The 18,910-nt window shown below is 44.1% G+C and overlaps 1 protein-coding gene across 3 annotated transcripts in view; it reads right to left on the reverse strand.

The window, feature by feature from the left end:
* The window catches only part of LOC132821652 (uncharacterized), a 74,900-nt gene that overhangs the window by 24,355 nt on the left and 31,635 nt on the right, over positions 1-18,910 (reverse strand). For all 3 annotated transcript variants that reach the window (XM_060834378.1, XM_060834371.1, XM_060834366.1), the window contains 3 exons: positions 15,676-16,023; positions 2,876-2,995; positions 114-153 (listed from right to left, as the gene is read on the reverse strand). In XM_060834378.1, coding sequence (XP_060690361.1) covers positions 114-153; positions 2,876-2,995; positions 15,676-16,023 — 508 coding nt within the window. The remainder of the gene's footprint in view (positions 1-113; positions 154-2,875; positions 2,996-15,675; positions 16,024-18,910) is intronic.

Raw genomic sequence — 18,910 nt, forward strand, 5'->3', positions numbered from 1 at the left:
GTCAGCATGGACAGGTTGGACCGAAGGGTCTGTTTCCCTGCTGTACATCTCTATGACTCTATGACCCAGAGCATTTCTACAACCACGTTTATATCAGTCACTGATGACCTTACCTTTCCAAAGCTGTGGTCAGATCCATTTGCTGTGAACCCCCTAAAGAGATAAAAATGATTCATAAATATTTTGTTAAATTATGAACATATTTGCCACATTGTCTCCACAGTTGGATGAGTCCCAAGCAAAACCATCCCTGACTAACAATATATACATTTTGCACAGTTAGGTACAGTGATCTCTCGAATCTCATCTGATTGCAAAAGCTTTACTCAGAAGTGCCCTCCTTAGCCCAGTCCAATATCAATAATGGACCAACAACAAAAACAGAAGTTGCTGGAAAAGCTCAGCAAGTCTGGCAGCATCTCTGAAGAGAAATCAGAGTTAATGTTTCAGGTCCGGTGACCCTTCCCCAGAACTGACGGTAGCTCAGAAAATATTGGCTTAAATGCAGGAGATAGGATGGGGGGAGGTGGTAAGATGTAAATGATAGTTGACCAAGTCAGATGAGAGTGTTTTACAATAATCAGTGGGAACAAGGGATCAGATGCAGGAAGATGTGTTCAGTCAAAGAGCAGAAACAAGAGACAAAGGTATTAATATTGTTATGATCCCAGTTGATGTTATTACTGGACAAGTCAGGTCCCAGACTGAAACAGGTTTGCTCGAGCATATTTTGAGTTGTTTTTGTTTTTGATGAAATGGTCTCTCTCTGAAAGATAAGCTCACGATGCTGCAGAGTTTGCTGTCACACTCTAGCAGAAGCTCATTCCCAAAAGGAATGAAGATAAAACATGTGTCTACTTAAGACATCAGTTCAAAAAAGTTTAAACATAGAGTCAAACTTTATCATATTAATGCCAAAATACTTCTTTACAAATCAAAAATAATAAAAGCTCTGTATCAACCCCAGCACTCATCCCCAGTACAGTACTCAAAAATAAATCTTGTTTTACATAGAACATAGAACATAGAAGGATACAGCGCAGTACAGGCCCTTCGGCCCTCGATGTTGCGCCGACCGAATCCTACCTAACCTATACTAGCCCAATAACTTCCAAATGCCTATCCAATGCCCGCTTAAATGACCATAAAGAAGGAGAGTTCACCACTGATACGGGCAGGGCATTCCATGAACTCACAACCCGCTGTGTGAAGAATCTACCCCTAACATCGGTCCTATACCTACCACCCCTTAATTTTATACCCAGAAAGACGACTTGGGCAAGACTAACCCCAGGGTCCCTGTTTCTAACACACTGGGAGATTTAATTTTGATCATAAGCGGTCAATGAGCTAAAGATCACTTATAAATTATGTGAAGGGAATGGTGAAGAGATACAGTTACAGATATCTCACGAGGAGTAATAGTTAACTGTAAAAAAATTAATGACAGTGTCAAACTGAAAGAAAACACAAATATTTACACAAAATAAAGGAACAGGAAAGAAGATTGGACAGGATATAAAAATCATCAATCAAAGGCAACAAAATTAATCAGGAGGGAAAACTTACTTTCCAGAGAAAGTTCGGCAGTAATATAAGAGTGGATAGTTAGAGTTTCTCGAGACATTTTGCAGGTATGTTGGTGAGACAGCTGACTTGTGATGTAGAGCATGGATTCAATTACCACATTAGCTGATCTTACCACAAAGGTCCCAATTTTTCAAACTTCACCTCTTACTTGAGATAAGATGATTATCAAGTTAAACACATCACCAGCCATCTGTTTCTCTCTCTCGCTCTCTCTGATCAGAGAACACCACTGTGGAACTCTGGGAATATGGCAACGTTACATTTAGATGGTTTAAAAACAACAGGAGTTTGTAGAATTAGTCATGGAAATGGCAATTGCATTAAATAGGTATTTTGCATTAGTCTTCAGGATAAGGAATACAAATAACATTCCAGATCATTATAAATCCGGAAATGAAAAGGAAGGAGGAACCCAGAAAATTCCAAACACCAGAGAGGTGGTCCTGAGTAAATCATTGATGCTGTGGACTGACAGTTCCCTGAGTCCCTTATGGACTTCATCCCAGGATCGTTAAAGAGGAGCTGCTGGGAAAATTGAACAATTGCTTCACATTTCCCAGAATCCCCAAGGTTCTGGGCTGGTCCCACTGCCTTCAACAATAGCGAATGTAACTCCTGTATTCAAACAGACACGATGTTTTTAATTTGACCAACCAGAGCAAAGGTAGGTCACGAGGTCAGCCCCAAACCAGATCAGTGCCTGAGCATTGCCCCCACTGCACAGGCCCGAACAGGAGCCCATGTTACCATCCCACCCCGAGATGTCTGTTACTCAGACTATCTGAGGAACCAGGTTGTCTTTTTGCAGCAAATCAATTTTAACAATAAAAACACAAAAAGGAATTGCTTCAAATTGCAGTTTCCTTTATGTTCTATCGAGATTCTGTACTGAGTGGGAATGAATGGAAAAGGTTTGGTCTGTTGGGATTCTGTCAAATGGAAGTGAATGAGAAGACATTTTGGTGCATTGAGAGTTGACAGTAATGGGGAGAAGAATGGGGATTAATCCATCAGAGTTTAATAGAATGGATTGGAATGGCCTTGCTTGTGAAACAGCCTCAATCTTCAGTCACCCATGAGTCAGACATCAGACAGTGGGTGATGATATTGAACAGGCCACCTTCACCCACCCTCCACCACCCACCAAAGACAAAGCCAGCGTTTTCAGAGAATGTACTGAAGAGGAGAGAGTCAGTGAGGGAAAATTAATCCAGGGCCATTGTTTATTGCTGTTTCAAAAACAGAACCATATTGTTTCATTAACCTCATTCTCTACAGAACCCACCTCCTTTCTTCCTGAAGGTGATGAAGATGATGACAATGATGATGAGGAGGAGCAGGAGGAGGATGAGCAGTGGAATGACCAGCGAATATACTGAGACATACTGAGCAAGCTGAGTCTTCACTGTAAAACAACAAGAACAACATTGGTTAGTAATATCTCAATGTTGGTGCAGTGAAACCTGTAGCAGGGTGATAGAGTGTGAGATTAAATGTACACATTGAGCATTCTTTGACAGAACAATCCAGTTCATCCCCCTCCCCCTGTCTGTCCCTATAAGCCTGTAACTTGCTCCTTTCCGAATACTGATCCCTTGTTTCTGAAAGATGCCCCTGTTGAATCTGTTTCCATCACCCTGTCAGGCAGTGCTTTCCAGATCAGGACAATTCTTGAAGGAGGCAGCTGCTTAATTCTGTGACACAGAATAGAAGGTGAGATGGATATTTTACATCATTCCACAGGGCAGTTGTTGGATCCGGTGCTGACTTGCCCGGTCTCAGATGGATAATGGGAAGGACAGATTTAGCTCCAGCTCCCCCCGGACTGAGGGAGAGAAGAATTGGTAATAGTGACTGTCCTCGGGATTCCGGCACACCAGATGTTGTCATGAAGGAATCAATAACAAATATTGCTGGAGAAACTCTGCAGGTCTGGCAGCCATCTGTGGACAGAACCCAGAATGAAAGATTTGAGTCCAGTGATCCTTCATCAGAACTGACAGCTGCTAAGGAAAGGTGGTATGTAAACTGTTGACAGGGGATTGTGGGACCGGGGTGGGAGTGGGGGAAATGAGTGAGAGGCTGGGTGGAGACTGAGCCCAGAAGGTGAGAAAGACAGTCACATTGACAAAGGGACGATGAATGGCCCTCCAGGGAGAAAGACAATGTGATAATAGGGACCGGGAAGTAGGTGAAAGCACCTCCAATCATTATCAGGCCTGAGATGTGCTGTGGTGGGATTTGAACCCATGATCTGGGTGTCTGGATTGGTCACCCAGTGACAGTAGCAGAAAACCACCACCTTCCTTTATAACCCATGTGTGAATGCAGGACGAGGATTGGTTCCACATTGTTGTCCTTCCTCACACAGTCAGATGGACACTGGGGGAACATACTAGCATTGATGGAACTATTCCTGATGAAGGTGTGAACACTTTCATTGTAACCAAGAGGGACACATTAGGCTGTTGCACCTTCCTGCTCGAGGAGATGATCTCAGGGTCAGTATAACTTTGGTGCATTTGGAGATTGAACTGAATGTTCTGAGTGTGTCAATGTCTTTCAATACTGACATCAGAATGAACCTAAAAGAATCAGCTCATCAAATTACACTAAACATTTAAAAAATCAAATTTCAAACACAAAAGCAAAATATTGCAGATGCTGGGAATTTGAAATAAAAATCAAATAGTCAGCAGGCCAGCTAATACCTGTGGAGAGAAACAGGTTCACATTTTAGTTCAATGACCTTTCACTAGAAAATCAAATTGTAAAATGTTCCCACAATCTGTTCTACCCACACTATCGACCCTTCACAGACTAAAGCCTTTATCATGGTCATTAAGTTGTGAGGGTGTGACTGGCTCAGTCAGCTTTTATTGCCCATGCCTCATAGTTAAGAATCAGCCACATTACTGTGGGTATGGAGTCACATGTAGGCCAGGCCAGGTTAGAATGGCAGTTTCCTTCTCTAAAGGACATCAATGATCCAGATGGAGATTTACAACAATCAACAGTGGTCACACAGCCATCGCTACTTTGATAATTCATTTGATTTCACATTGTACCATCTGCCAAGGTGGGATTTGAACCCTGGTCCCCAGAACATGACCTGGGTCTCTGGATTAATAGTCCAGCAATAATACCATCAGTTGTTGCCTTTTTTTCAGAATGATTTCTTACATGTACCAGGAGCTGGGTTTCCTTTGGGATCAGATACTGAGAATCAGGTTCTGACCTGTATTCCACCAGACACAGGTAAGTGTGATTGTCCCTCACTCTCAGCTGGTTTATCCCGGTTGAGGCGTTTCCCTCCTCTGAGCTCGTACCGATTTCCACTGTGTCCAGTTCTCCAAGTTCCCTGTGATTGGGCTCTAAATGTAACGATGTGTTGGTAGGGCTCCTTCCTCATCCAGGTAACAGTGGTCAGGGTGTGGGAGTCCCAGCGACTGAAGATACCGGGTAAAGTAACTAAATCTCCCTCTGTCCCAGTCACCACTGAGACATTTCCCTGAGCAACTGAGGAAGGGACAAACATCAGAATGGGTGAGGTCAGTGTCCAGAAGTTCCAGATTCAATTTTTTACCTTTCTTTCAAAATCACAATGAAATGAGTAATTAAATACCCCCCACATATTTCTCATGGGTCTGGACCAGGCAATTATAGTTTCCTGAAGGACGCACCGTGTTGAAAATCACTTACGCTCCACCCCCTCATTTTGAGTTTCTCATTCGTGGGATAGTTACAGATTAGGAAATGGACTGAACCCACATGACTTCATTCATTCTGGGCCCAGCATCCCTCCCACCTTCACTCAAACCTTTTGTTTTTTGTTCCACAGCCTTATTCTCCAGTCTGTGCTCCTTCATTCTGGGAAGGGGGGAGCGGGCAGTGGTTAGGAAATAGACCCACCCTGTACCACCTTTACACATGAATAATCCCATGAAGGAGGTAATCTCCCCCCATCTTCATCCTAATTTGAAATGAGTTTCAGATTCACCCACATCCTCTCAGCATCTACTCCCTCAAGACCCCTCAGCACCTTGGAAGTTTCAATAAAGTCACTGCTCAATCTTCAGCAACGAGCAGCCCCCATCTGACTCTGAACCAATCAGGATGGGCAGGTAACAATACTCTGACATTCTCAGCCAATGGGAGGTCGGGAGGTGGCTCTTCACATATTCTCGGCCAATGAGACCTGAAGTTCACAATGCGCTCACTCAGTGAGGGATTGGAAGGTACTTGCCCTGTCTTGTCCTCAGTCAATGCCAATCATTGAATTGACTATAAGAAGGAGGTCATTTTACCCATTGGGTCCTGGTTAACTCCACATGGAACAATCCAGGTGAGACCCACCCATCTGCTTGATTCCCCACCAAGTTTTGCCAGTTCACTTCCTTCAAGGGCTATCAGGTTTAATTCTGAGATCAATGACTGTTTCCACATGCCCCTTCGTTGATGTTGGTGACTGTCAGTCATCAGTACTCACTGTGTAAACATTTTTCTCTCACATTCTCTCTGGACCTCTGCCCCGAAATCTGAGGCCTACATCCTTGTCCCAAAAGGTAATAAATAGACCTTTTGCTTGTTTACTTTCTCTTCGCCTGTCACTGTCTCAATCAAATCTCCCCTCAATCTCCTCAGCTCCAAGGACAATGACCCTTGCTTCTCAAAACGTATAAAGAAAACCAGTCTCCGATCCCCTCCCTGAAACATCCCGAGCCCATCCCTGGAATAATTCGGGTCACTGCACTCCCTCTAGGACTTTCACATTCCTCTTAATGGGTGGTGACAGATATGGACACAATACCCTCATTGGGGCATAGTTGGAGAGTTAACAATGTCCACAGTTGTTCAGCCCCTGAACTGCAAAGTCAGGAATGATGGGACATAATTTTCACGTGAAAGCGAGTGTGAGGAGAGGGGCTTCGCGGAAACAGTGATGGGAGTTTGGAATGCACTCCCTTGGGAGGGTAATAGAGGTGGAAAACCTGGCAACATTTAAAAAGTATCTGGATGAGCAGTTGAACCATCATAATATTCCTACCAGGGGAAAGCCATAGTGGCCAGGTCTCTGGCACTGAGCCTGGATCTGTGGCTCAGAAGGGAAGGGGGAGAATAGAAAAGCGCGAGTGGTAGGAGACTCAATCATTGGAGGAACAAATTTAGATTTGAATACAGGAGCTATGTTTAGTAAGTTTGCAGATGACAGCAAAATCGAGGATGTCGTGAACAGCGAAGAAGGTTATCTCAGAGTACAACAGGACTTTGATCAGATGAGATGATGGGCTGAGGAATGGCAAAGGGAGACACTGAGTTGGACAAAACCAGTACAAAATGTGAAAAGAAAGTTACAGAGATGTGCAGCACAGAAACAGACCTTTCAGTCCAAGTTGCCCATGCCCATCAGATATCCTCGAATAAATTTTGTCCCATTTGCCATATTTGGCCAATGCCCCTCAGATCCCTTCCTATTAATATACCATCCAGATGCCTTTTAAATGTTATAATTATACCAGCCTCTACCACATCCCCTGGCAGTTCATTCCATTCTCACACCACACTCTGTATGAAAACGTTGTCCCTTCGATCCCTTTTAAATCTTGCCCCACCCACCTTAAACCTGTGCCCTCTAGTTTTGGACGCCTGTACCCTGGAGAAAAGACCTTGACTATTTATCCTGTCTGAATCCATGATTTTATAAACATGTTCATAGCTCTTTGAAAGCTGCCACTCAGGTGGATGGAGCCTGTAAGAAGGCCGATGGTGTATTAGCATTCATGAGCAGAGGGATTGAATTCAAGAGGTGTGAGGTGATGTTGCAGCTGTACAGGACCTTGGTAAGGCCACATTTGGAGTACTGTGTGCAGTTCTGGTCGCCTCACTTTAGGAAAGATGTGGAAGTTTTGGAGAGGATGCAGAGGTGATTTACCAGGATGTTGCCTGGAATGGAGAATAGGTCGTATGAGGGCAGGTTGAGAGTGCTAGGCCTTTTCTCATTTGAACAGCAAAGGATGAGGGGTGACATGATAGAGGTTTATAAGATGATCAGGGGAATAGATAGAGTAGACAGTCAGAGACTTTTTCCCTGGGTACAACAGAGTGTTACAAGGGGACATAAATTTAAGGTGAAGGGTGGAAGGTATAGGGGGGATGTCAGGGGTAGGTTCGTTACCCAGAGAGTGGTGGAGGCATGGAATGCGCTGCCTATGGGAGTGGCAAAGTCAGAATCATTGGTGACCTTTAAGCGGCAATTGGATAGGTATATGGATAGGTGCTTAAGCTCGGAGAAATGTTTGGCACAACATCGTGGGCCGAAGGGCCTGTTCCATGCTGTATTGTTCTATGTTCTATGTTCAAGCCCTCCAGCCCTGGTATCATTCTCCCCAATCTTTTCTGAACCCTTTTGAGTTTCACAGCATCTTTCGTACAGCAGGGAAGCCAGAAATGAATGCAGTATTCCAAAAGTGGTCCAACCAGCATCCTGTACAACCATGACAAGACCTCCTCATTCCTGCATTGATCAATAAAGGTGAGTTTACCAAATGCTTCCTTCATTAACCGGTCTCCCCTTTGACTCCACTTTCAAAGAACAATGAACCTGCACTCAAAGGTCTCTTTGTTTGGCAACACTCCCCAGTACCTTACCAGGAAGTGTACAAGTCCTGTCTGATTTGCCTTAACAAAATGCAACACCTCAAATTTATCTAAGTTAAACTCTGTTTGCCACTCCTCAGCCCCTTGGCCCATCTAATCAAAGTCCCATTGTCCACTGTGATAACCTTCTTTGCTGTTCAATACACCTCCAATTTTGGTGTCATCTGGAAACTTACTGACCATTTCTCTGATATTCACATCTGAGCCATTTATATAAATGACAAGAAGCAGTGGATCCAGCACCGATCCTTGCAGCACACCGCTGGGTACAGGACTCCAGTCTAAAAAGCAATCCTGTGCCACCACACTCTGTGTCCTATCTTCAAGCCAGTTATGGATCTAAATGGCTAGTTCCCCCTGTATTCCATGTGATCTAACCTTGTTAACCAGTCTATCATGCAGAACTTTGTCAAATACCATGCTGAAGTCCATTTAGGCCATGTCCACCACTCTCCATTCATCAATCATCTTCATCACTCCTTCATAACATTCAATGAGTCATGTTATGTCTGAACATGTCCTACTAATCCATACATTATCAGGAGCTATACAAATGTACAAGAATCTCAATAGGATGATCCCAACACCCAAATTGCCTGACAGACTGTTACTCAGGACAGAAATGAGCCACACCAGGATTCTTCAGTAACAGTTAAATAATTCCATTAATTATTAATTCCAGTAATAAGAGCAGTGAAAGAAATGGATACCTTATTAATGCTCCTAAACAGCATCCCTTCAAAGACACACACACACACACACACACACAATAAATGGTTTATATTTCTCCCATGAGTGAAAAAAGAATGTAGACAGGGTAACAGGGTAAACAGAACTCTGAAAATAAAAGTCCTGACCACAAGATGGAAGGATCGTTCTCTCTCACAGTCCTTGTGTTTTTTAGCAGGAATGAGATGCTGTGTTCTGACAGTAATGGTTATACTTCAAATACAATGGCCAATCAGGTGAACTTAGAACTTTTCACATGTGACTTCTTTCTTTCCAGATTACTTGTGTTTTCTCTGCTTTTCTCTACAGTGATGGGGGAGAGGCAGAGCTGGCTGCTTTCTCTCTGTAGGCTCTAGATACTTTACACTTTCAGACACTCCAGGAACGCATAGCTTTGTAACAGCACAGTTCAACCAATCAGACAGCAGTTGCTAAGCAGAACTTTCTTAACTCGAAACATTATCATGAAGTCCGATGATATCAGGTCAAACATGAGCAAGGGAATCTCCGGATGACTACCCACTGCCACAATCCCCCCACTCCCAGGCTTCGGACCATGTTTATCACCACTTGGAGGAAGCACCGAGGTCAACACTGGCACAGAATGTACTCTGGGTGGGAGACGTCACTGTCCAACACCAAGACAGACTCAGCAGCTTTACTACTGCCTGAGCTGGTGGAATCTGAAATGACATAGCTCTTGGACTGGGTCTGTGGTGGGTGGTGAGGGAACCAACAAGAGAGAAAAGCTTGACCTTGTCCTCAGCCGTCTATCTGCCTATTATAGGATTGGGAGGAGGAACTATCACACAGTCCCGTGGAGACAAAGTCCCATCATCATATTGAGGTACATCCCCATCATGTATGGCACTAGGCCTGTGTTAAATGGGACAGACTTTGAACAGATCGAGCAAGTCAAGACTGGGATCCCTGAGACACTGTGGACCATCAGTACAGCAGAATTGAGCTGTAACACAATCTGTAAGCTCATGGCATGTAATTCTCCCCCACTCAGCCATTAACATCAAGTCAGGACATCAATTCTGGTTCAATGAACAAGCAGGAGGTGATGCCAGGAACATCACCAGCAAACCTGAAAATGAGATGTCAGCTATAAAACTACTTCTGTGTCAAACAGCATAAACCACAATTGATGCTCTGGGGTAAGTGATTCCACTGTCAGTGCATCAGATATAAGCTCAGCAGACCTGTCGCATGCAGTTATGAATGGGTGAGGACAATTAAGCATCTAACAGGAATATGAGTCTCCACAAATATCCCCATCCTCAATGAGGGGGGGCCCTGCTCATCAGTGCAAATAATAGGGCTGAGGCATTCACACCGAACTTGACCCGGAAGATGTCCCCAGCATCATAGATGATTCCTTACCCAGCCGGCAAATATAATTCAGTGGGTCAGCATTCACGTGTAGATCGGGCTAGGATCAGAAATCATGGGATCTAGTGCTGTTCCTCACACAGCCCCTGACCCAACCTCCAGGACCTAAACTCGCTTCTACTGACCGGACACAGTGAATACCCTTCTTCAATCCTGATGTACTGTCCACCCTTGTCCTGGAGAGACCTGACCAAGTAAGGATGGCAGAGACAAAAACAGAAATTGTTGGAAAAACTCAGCAGGTATTGTGACATCTGTGGAGAGAAAGTAGAGTTAATGTTTTGGGTCCAGTGACACTTCTTCAGAAATAAAATGATCAAAAACAGTGGACTGAGAGGAGTGTGGGTCTTGCAGCTGCTCGTGAGATTCAGATTTATTTCCAAATTTAATTCAAGCTTTTTTACATTTATTAAATTTCAGTCAGAAAAGCTTTTTGTTTGATTCACTTTTCGTTATTTTATATTCAAAAACACAAAAAAATTCCCAAAACAGACAGGCACAATTTTTTTTTTATCAGAGTCCTATCAATCGACTTTTTGGATCGGCCCACATGTGGGCTGTGGGAAGACTTGCTGAAGGAAAATAATTGCTGAGGGAAGTTTTGTTTCAAACCAAGTTGTGGTCACAGAACTCTTGGACAGGTTAACACGTGGTTGGCTCTGGAGTGGGATTTTATTTTTAATCAGAACATTGATAGCTGTCTGCTGACCACTTGTGCTTAATATTAACTCTTTGGATAAAGAGATGTAGTTTATTTTAGAAATAATATGCTATTGTAAGTTGCTTCTTTTTCAACTTAATGACTTTGAGGGCATACAAGAGACACAGAGTTAGATGGCCAGTAGTTTTCGAGAAGTGATAAGACAGCAGGATTAGTCAGATCAATGGATGACTGTCAGGAAAGGTCAGAAGGTAGTTCAGAAATCTCTCGTACTGTTGAAAGGATAATCTCTCAGAGGAAATGAGAAGGGACAGTCAGATCTTGGGCGCTAAAAATGAACTTTATGTTCAAAGGGGTTTGACAAAATTTAAAAGAATAATTGTTGGAGGTGATTCTCCTGTCAAGGGCACAGACAGGAGGCTCTGCAGCAGTGAGCATGGATTTAGGATATTATCCTGTTTTCTTGGTGCTAGGATTAAGGACATTGCAAAATGTTTGAAGCATACTGTTAAAGGGAATAATGAGAAACCAGAACTTTTTGTACAAATTGATGGGAATGACATAGTTAGGGAAAGGATTAAGGCTTTACAAAGTAATATCAAAGGTTAGGTCGAAGATTAAAAAACAGGATAAGTTGTTGAAAATAATTCTGAAATTTGGGAATTTTTTGCATTTGGAGAGGCAAGGAATGATTAGGGATGGTCATCATGGGAGACTGATTAGCAAGATTAGATCTCATGGAATACAGGGAGAACCAGTTGTTTGGATACAGAAATGGCTCAAAGGTAGAAGACAGTGGATGGTGATGGAGGGTTGTTTTTCAGACTGGAGGCCTGTGACCAGTGGAGTGCCACAAGGATCGGTGCTGTGTCCTCTACTTTTTGTCATATTCATAAATGATTTGGATGTGAGCATAAGAGGTACAGTTAGTAAGTTTGCAGATGACACCAAAATCGAAGGCGTAGTGGACAGCAAAGAGGGTTACCTCAGATTACAACAGGATCTTGATCAGATGGGGCAATGGGCTGAGAAGTGGCAGATAGAATTTAATTCAGATAAATGCAAGGTGCTGCATTTTGGGAAAGCAAATCTGAGCAGGACTTATACACTTAATGGTAAGGTCCTTGGGAGTGTTGCTGAACACAGAGACCTTGGAGTGCAGGTTCATAGCTCCTTGAAAGTGGAGTTGCAGTTAGATAGGATAGTGAAGTAGGCGTTTGGTATACCTTCCTTTATTGGTCAGAGTAATGAGTACAGGAGCTGGGTGGTCATGTTGCAGCTGTACAGGACATTGTTTAGGCCACTGTTGGAATATTGCATGCAATTCTGGTCTCCGTCCTACTGGAAAGATGATGTGAAACTAGAAAGGATTCAGAAAAGATTTACAAGTATGTTGCCAGGGTTGGAGGATTTGAGCTATAGGGAGAGGCCGAACAGGCTGGAACTGTTTTCCATGGAGCATCAGAGGTTGAGGGGTGACCTTATAGAGTTTTACAAAATTATGTGGGGTATGGATAGGGAAAATCGGCAAAGTCTTTTCCCTGGTGTCAGGGAGTCCAGAACTAGAGGACATAGGTTTAGGGTGAGGGGGAAAGATATAAAATAGACCTAAGGGACAACTTTTTCACGCAGAAGGTGGTACGTGTATAAAATGAGCTGCCAGAGGAAGTGGTGGAGGCTGGTACAATTGCAACATTTAAGGGGCATTTGGATGGGTATATGAATAGGAAGGGTTTGGAGGGATATGGGCCGAGTGCTGGCAGGTGGGACTCGATTGGGTTGGGATATCTGGTCAGCATGGATGGGTTGGACTGAAGGGTCTGTTTCCATGCTGTACATCTCTATGGCTCTATGACTCTAGTGATAGTCAGCATGGTTTTGTGCAAGGGATATTGTGTCTCACAAACTTGATTGAGTTTTTTGAAGAGATAAACAAGAAAATTGATGAGGGCAGAGGGGTTAACATTGTTTACTTAGACTTTGGTAAATCCTTTGACAAGGTTCCGCATGGTAGACTAATTAGTGAAGTTAGATCCCATGGGATTCCGGGTGAGCTTGGCAAGTGGATGCACAATTGGCTGAAAGGCAGAAGACAGAGAGTGACGGTGTAGGGAGGGTTTTGTTCTGGAGGCCTGTGACCAGCAGGGTTCCACAGGGATCAGGGCTGGGCCCACTTTTGTTAGTCGTTTATTTTAGAAATTTAGGTGAGAGCTCAGAAAGAATGTTTTGCAAGTTTGCGGTTGACACCAACATTGATGGTACATTGAACAATGAAAGAAGGTTATCTTAGAATACAAAGAGATCGTAATCAAATGGGTTAATGGGCTGAAGAGTGACAGATGGAGTTTAAGATAAGTGTGTGGTATTGCACTTTGGGAAAACAAACAAAGGCAAGACTTACACAATTAAAAGTAGGGCCTTGGGTAGTGCTGTAGAACAGAGACCTAGGGATTCAGGTACAGAATTCTTCCAAGTTTTCATCATCTATATATACGGTGATTCAGCATCTTTGCCCTCATTGCTCAGATCTTTGATTATCGGAGTTGGGATATTATGTTCAGGTTAGACAGGATGCTGGTGAGGCCTCTATTGTGTCCAGTTCTGGTCACCCTGTTATTGCAAGGATATCATTTAGCTGGAGAGGGTTCAGAAGAGATTTACCAGGAAGTTGCCAAGAAAATAGGCCTTGAGTTACCGAAGAGGCTGGAGTGACGAGGACATTTCTCACTGGAGTGTACAAGGTTGAGAGGTGACCTTATCAAGATCGATAAAAGCCTGAGGAATATAGATAAGGTGAATGGCAGGTGTCTTTTTGCTCAGGTTGGAAATTTCAAGACTGGGGACATATCTTTAAGGTGAGAGGAGAAAGATTTTAAAAAGTCGTAAGGGTCAGTTTTTATTTTACAGAGAGAGTGGTTCATGTGGAATGAGCTTCCAGAGGAAATGGTGGATGTGGGTACAGTTACAATGCTTAAAAGACATTTAGATAATTTCATGAAAAATAAATGTTTTGAGGGATATGGACCAAGCGCAGGCAAGTGGGATTGTGTTCAGTGTGGACTAGTTGAACTGAAGGGTCTGCTCCTGTGCTGTATGACTCTATAACTAATTATAGCTGGGGAAAGGTTGGTATAGATGCTGAAGATGGGGAGGGGTGAGGGGGCAGGAGTAAACACTCAGTGGAAACGGACCCCAGACAGAGAGAAAAGCAATTGGACAGACAAACAAAAGGGGAAAGGTTGGCCTGGGAGAATGAACAGCTGCTGATGGGGACCATTCGTCACTGACAACGGATTGGTTTGGTAGTAGCCCATGTGATGACAAGGCCTGGTGTGTGGGGATTAGGGGAAGGAGATAGGAGAAGGTGCTGAGGCCTTAAAATTATTGACCCCAATATTGAGTCCAGAAGGTCACTGGGTCCCCAAAAGCTGGTGTGTCGATCTGGCTAGCGACTGGATGCTTACCATCATTTTTGTGGCCGAACATTTCTGTTCTGCAAAGTGGTCACCCAGTCTGTGTTTTGTTTTCTCAAGGCGTAGTTAGAAGTGGACCGTGCAGAGTTGGTGGATAATGAACAGCCCTGAGTCTGCGTGAGGTGGTGCTGATGGAGAGAGAGGGCTCAATATTGTGCATATGGCAACACATGACACTGAGTGTGAATGGCAGATTTCATTCTCTAAATCAAGTCACCATATTCCTACCAGACCATGGGCTGCTTTCTCTTGAGAGAGAGAGAGAGAAAACTGGTGGTGGTTTAACCTGAGGGCCACCACACCTCACTGAGGGGAGAGTTGAGAAGAAGGGTCCTTCATGGTCACCCGAGCCAATGCAGGGATTGAACCCACACTATTGGCATCACACTGCTTTGCAAACCAACCATCCAATTAACTGAACCAAACTCCAGATTTCCTGAAGTGTACAACTGAATCAGATCAGAATTTCCAAATCTCAGCCATTAGGTTAGCTTTTCATTCAAATTCTATATTTTAAAAAATTTTATTCACATTTCACCTTCTGCTGTGATGGGATTTGAACCCATAGCCACAGACTTGCGTGTCTGGATTGGTCGCCCAGTGACAGTAACAGTATACCACCACCTTCCTTTATAACCCATGTGTGAATGCAGGGCGAGGATAAGTCCCACATGGCTGTGATGCCTCACAAAGTCAGATGGACACTGTGGGAATGTAGTTGCACTGATGGAACTATTCCTGATGAAGATTGTAACCAAGAGGGACACATCAGACTGTTGCAACTTCCTGTTCGAGGAGATGATCTCAATGTCAGTATAACTTTGCGGCATTTAGAGACATAACTGAATGTTCTGAGTCTGTCAATGTCTTTCAACACTGACATCAGAATGCAACTAAAAATATGAGCACAGCATAGTACGTTAAATATGGACTAAAATTAAATTTGAAACCCAAAGCTAATCCTCTACAGATGGTGGAAATTTTATATAAACATCAAAATGATGCAAATACTCAGCAGGGCAGAGAGTACCTGTGGAAAGAAACAGGGTTAATGTTTTAGTTTCATGTCCTTTCACCAGAAAATCAAATCACAAAACATTCACAGAATCTGTTCCACTCTCACTGTGCACCTTCTACAGGCTGAAGAATGTGTGAACGATTTCTTACCATGTACCTGCAGCCGAGTCTCTTTCTGGATCAGATACAAAAGATTGTGTTTTGACCTGTATTCCACCAGACACAGGTAAGTGTGATTGTCCCTCACACTCAGCTGGTTTATCCTGGTCGAGGCGTTTCCCTCCTCTGGGTTCCCGATGAGCTCGTACCGATTTCCACTGTGTCCAGTTGTCCAATTTCCCTGTGATTGGGCTGTAAGTGTAACGATGTGTTGGTAGGGCTCCTTCCTCATCCAGGTAACAGTGGTCAGGGGAAGGTAGTCCCAGCTCCTGAAGATACAGGGTAAAGTAACTGAATCTCCCTCTGTCCCACTCACCACTGAGACATTTCCCTGAGCAGCTGAGGAAAGGACAAACATCAGAATGGATGAGGTCAGTGTGCAGAAGTTCTTATTTCAATATGCTATATTCCTTTCAACTTCACAATAAAATGAACAATTAAAGACTCCACTCACATCTCTAACAGGTCTGTCCTAGACATTCCCCAACAAGAGTCACCCTGATCAAAATGTCTCCTCGCCACTCAATTTGAAAACCTTGATTACAAGATACTTCCATGATGTGGGGGTGCCAGTGTTGCACTGAGGTGGACAAAGTCAGAAGTCACACTGCACCAGGACTTCACCTGATTCAGGAGCAGTGCTCTGAACCTTGTTATTTCAAATAAACCTGTTGGACTATAACCTGGTGCCGTGTGACCACTGAAGGTACTTACAGATCGGATCCATTGAACCCTCCTGAATTCATTCATGCAGAACCCTCCGCCCGGTGCTCAATATTAATATTCTTTAAACAAGGTCAAGGATTTTACAGCCTTCCCCATCACTCTGTTGCTCAAACACATTCAAAGTATTGACCACACTCTGTGTGAAGGAGAGCCCCCTGGTGTCATTCCTAATGTAACCATTCACCAGCTCCAACCTGTGACCTTTGAAATGAGCACAGGTTAATTTAAACTCAGTGTCCAGATTACGGTTTACTACACTGAGTAAAATATTTGGGTGCAGGAGGAGGGGGATAACCAGCCATGTGGCTCTTTGCTGCATGAACTTAAAAGAGGAGCTATGAGATTAAATGTTCCCTCATTCTTATTTAAATCAGTAATCTGTTATTTTGCAATTGTTCCCCTGTTTGCCTTCTGTTCACAAGAGCAAATATCCTCTCAGAATCTGCATTGTCAAGCTCCTCAGGATCTTGAGGAAGGTTCACTCTGTCTGAAACATTAATTCTGATTTCTCTCACCAGGTGCTGCCAGACCTGCTGAGCTTTTCCAACAGTTTCCATTTTTGTTTCTGATTTGCAGCATCTGCAGTTTTTTGTTTGTAGTTTCCTCAGGATGTTCGCTGTTTCATTAATTTCTACTTTTGTTTGATTTGGTCATGGGTTTCACTGGCCCAGATGATGTGCATTTATTGTCCATCCTGATTGCCCAGGAGAAGCTGCCTTCTTCATCTGCTGCAGCCCTGAGGTGTTGGGGTTATCCAGAGTAATTTAAGAGATTGAGTTTCAGGACTTTGACCCAGCAACAGTGAAGGAATGCCAATAGAGTACAAATAGACTACTCTGCATTGACCAAGGCCCCAATAACAGTGAGATCTGTCCCAGCCCTGTCAACCCTGCAAAGTCCTCCTCAGTAACATCTAGGAGCTCGTGCACAGACGGGTCGACTAACAGCCTCACATGGTCAAATTCACAGAACCATAACTTACAATATCACAGACACCACGATCACTGTCCCTGGACACAGCCTGACACAGCACCAGGACAGAGCCAGCAGAGGTGGAGGCACAGTGGTATACCGTCAGGAGGGAGTTGCCCAGGGACTCCCCAGTATGAAGTCTCCAAGTTAAAGACTACATTGTAAGCCCATTGAACTTCAATCTGTCACCTCACAATCCACATTAACACCCCCCACACCAACATTCCTGTCAGGCTGAGAGATCAATGAAGAGACATGTGATTTTGCTGCATGCAATACCAGGTGAAAGTGAGGACTGCAGATACTAGAGATCAGAGTCAAGAGTAGAGTGGTGCTGGAAAAGCACAATAGGTCAGGCAGTATGCAAGAGGAGGAGAATCAACTTTTCGGACAGGAGCCCTTCATCAGCCACATTCTTGATGAAGGGCTCCTGTCCGAAACATTGATTTTCCTGCTCCTCAGATGCTGCCTGACCTGCTGTGCTTTTCCAGCACCACTCTAACCTTGACTGTGTACAACACCAGGCAAACTGAAATGTGCGAGGCCAACACACGGAATCTACAACACCCCCAGGACTACTTGCTCATCAAACAACAGAAACAGCACACAACAGAGCCACCCCGTAACCAATGGATCAGATGGCTCTGCAGTCCTGCTATAGACAGTCCTGAATGGTGGGGGACAATTGCTGAACCAGCTGTTCCAGGACAGAAAGCGCTTGATGTTGTCTCCATGGACTTCAGTCAAGCCTTTGACAAGTTCCCTCACTGCAGACTGGTAAAAATGTGAAGTCACATGGTATCGGGGTGAGCTGGCAAGGTGGACACCGAACTGACGTAGTCATCGGAGACAGAGGGTAACAATGGAATGGAGGGTTGTAACAAGTGATGTTCCACAGGGATCAGTGCTGGGACGTCTTTTGTTAATGGTCTATCCAATGATTTGGAGGAAAACGTGTCTGGTCTAATTTGTAATTTTGCAGGCGATGCAAAGATTGGTAGAGTTAAGGATAGTGAGAAGGATTGTCAGAAGATTCAGCAGGATACAGATCAGTTTGACAGCAGATGAAGTTTAATCCAGACAAATGTGATTGGTGTATTTTGGAATGTCAAGTGCAGGTGGAAATTAAACACTGAATGGCAGAACCCTGAGGAGGATTAAAATGCAGAGGGATCTTGGTGTGCAGGTCTACAGCTCTCTGGAAGTGTATCCAGCAGGCTAAGATAAAAGGTAGGGAGGAGGGACTTGGGGGAGGGGCGTTGGAAATGCGATAGGTGGAAGGAAGTCAAGGTGAGGGTGATAGGCCGGAGTGGGGGTAAGGGCCGAGAGGTCAGGAAGAAGTTTTCAGGTTAGGAAGGCGGTGCTGAGTTCGAGGGATTTGACTGAGACAAGGTGGGGGGAGGGGAAATGAGGAAATTGGAGAAATCTGTGTTCATCCCTGGTGGTTGGAGGGTTCCTAGGCGGAAGATGAGGCGCTCTTCCTCCAGCCGTTGCTGTGGTCTGGCGATGGAGGAGTACAAGGACCTAC

This window comes from Hemiscyllium ocellatum, chromosome 2 (genome assembly GCF_020745735.1).
Source record: "Hemiscyllium ocellatum isolate sHemOce1 chromosome 2, sHemOce1.pat.X.cur, whole genome shotgun sequence".
Classification (NCBI taxonomy): Eukaryota; Metazoa; Chordata; class Chondrichthyes; order Orectolobiformes; family Hemiscylliidae; genus Hemiscyllium; species Hemiscyllium ocellatum.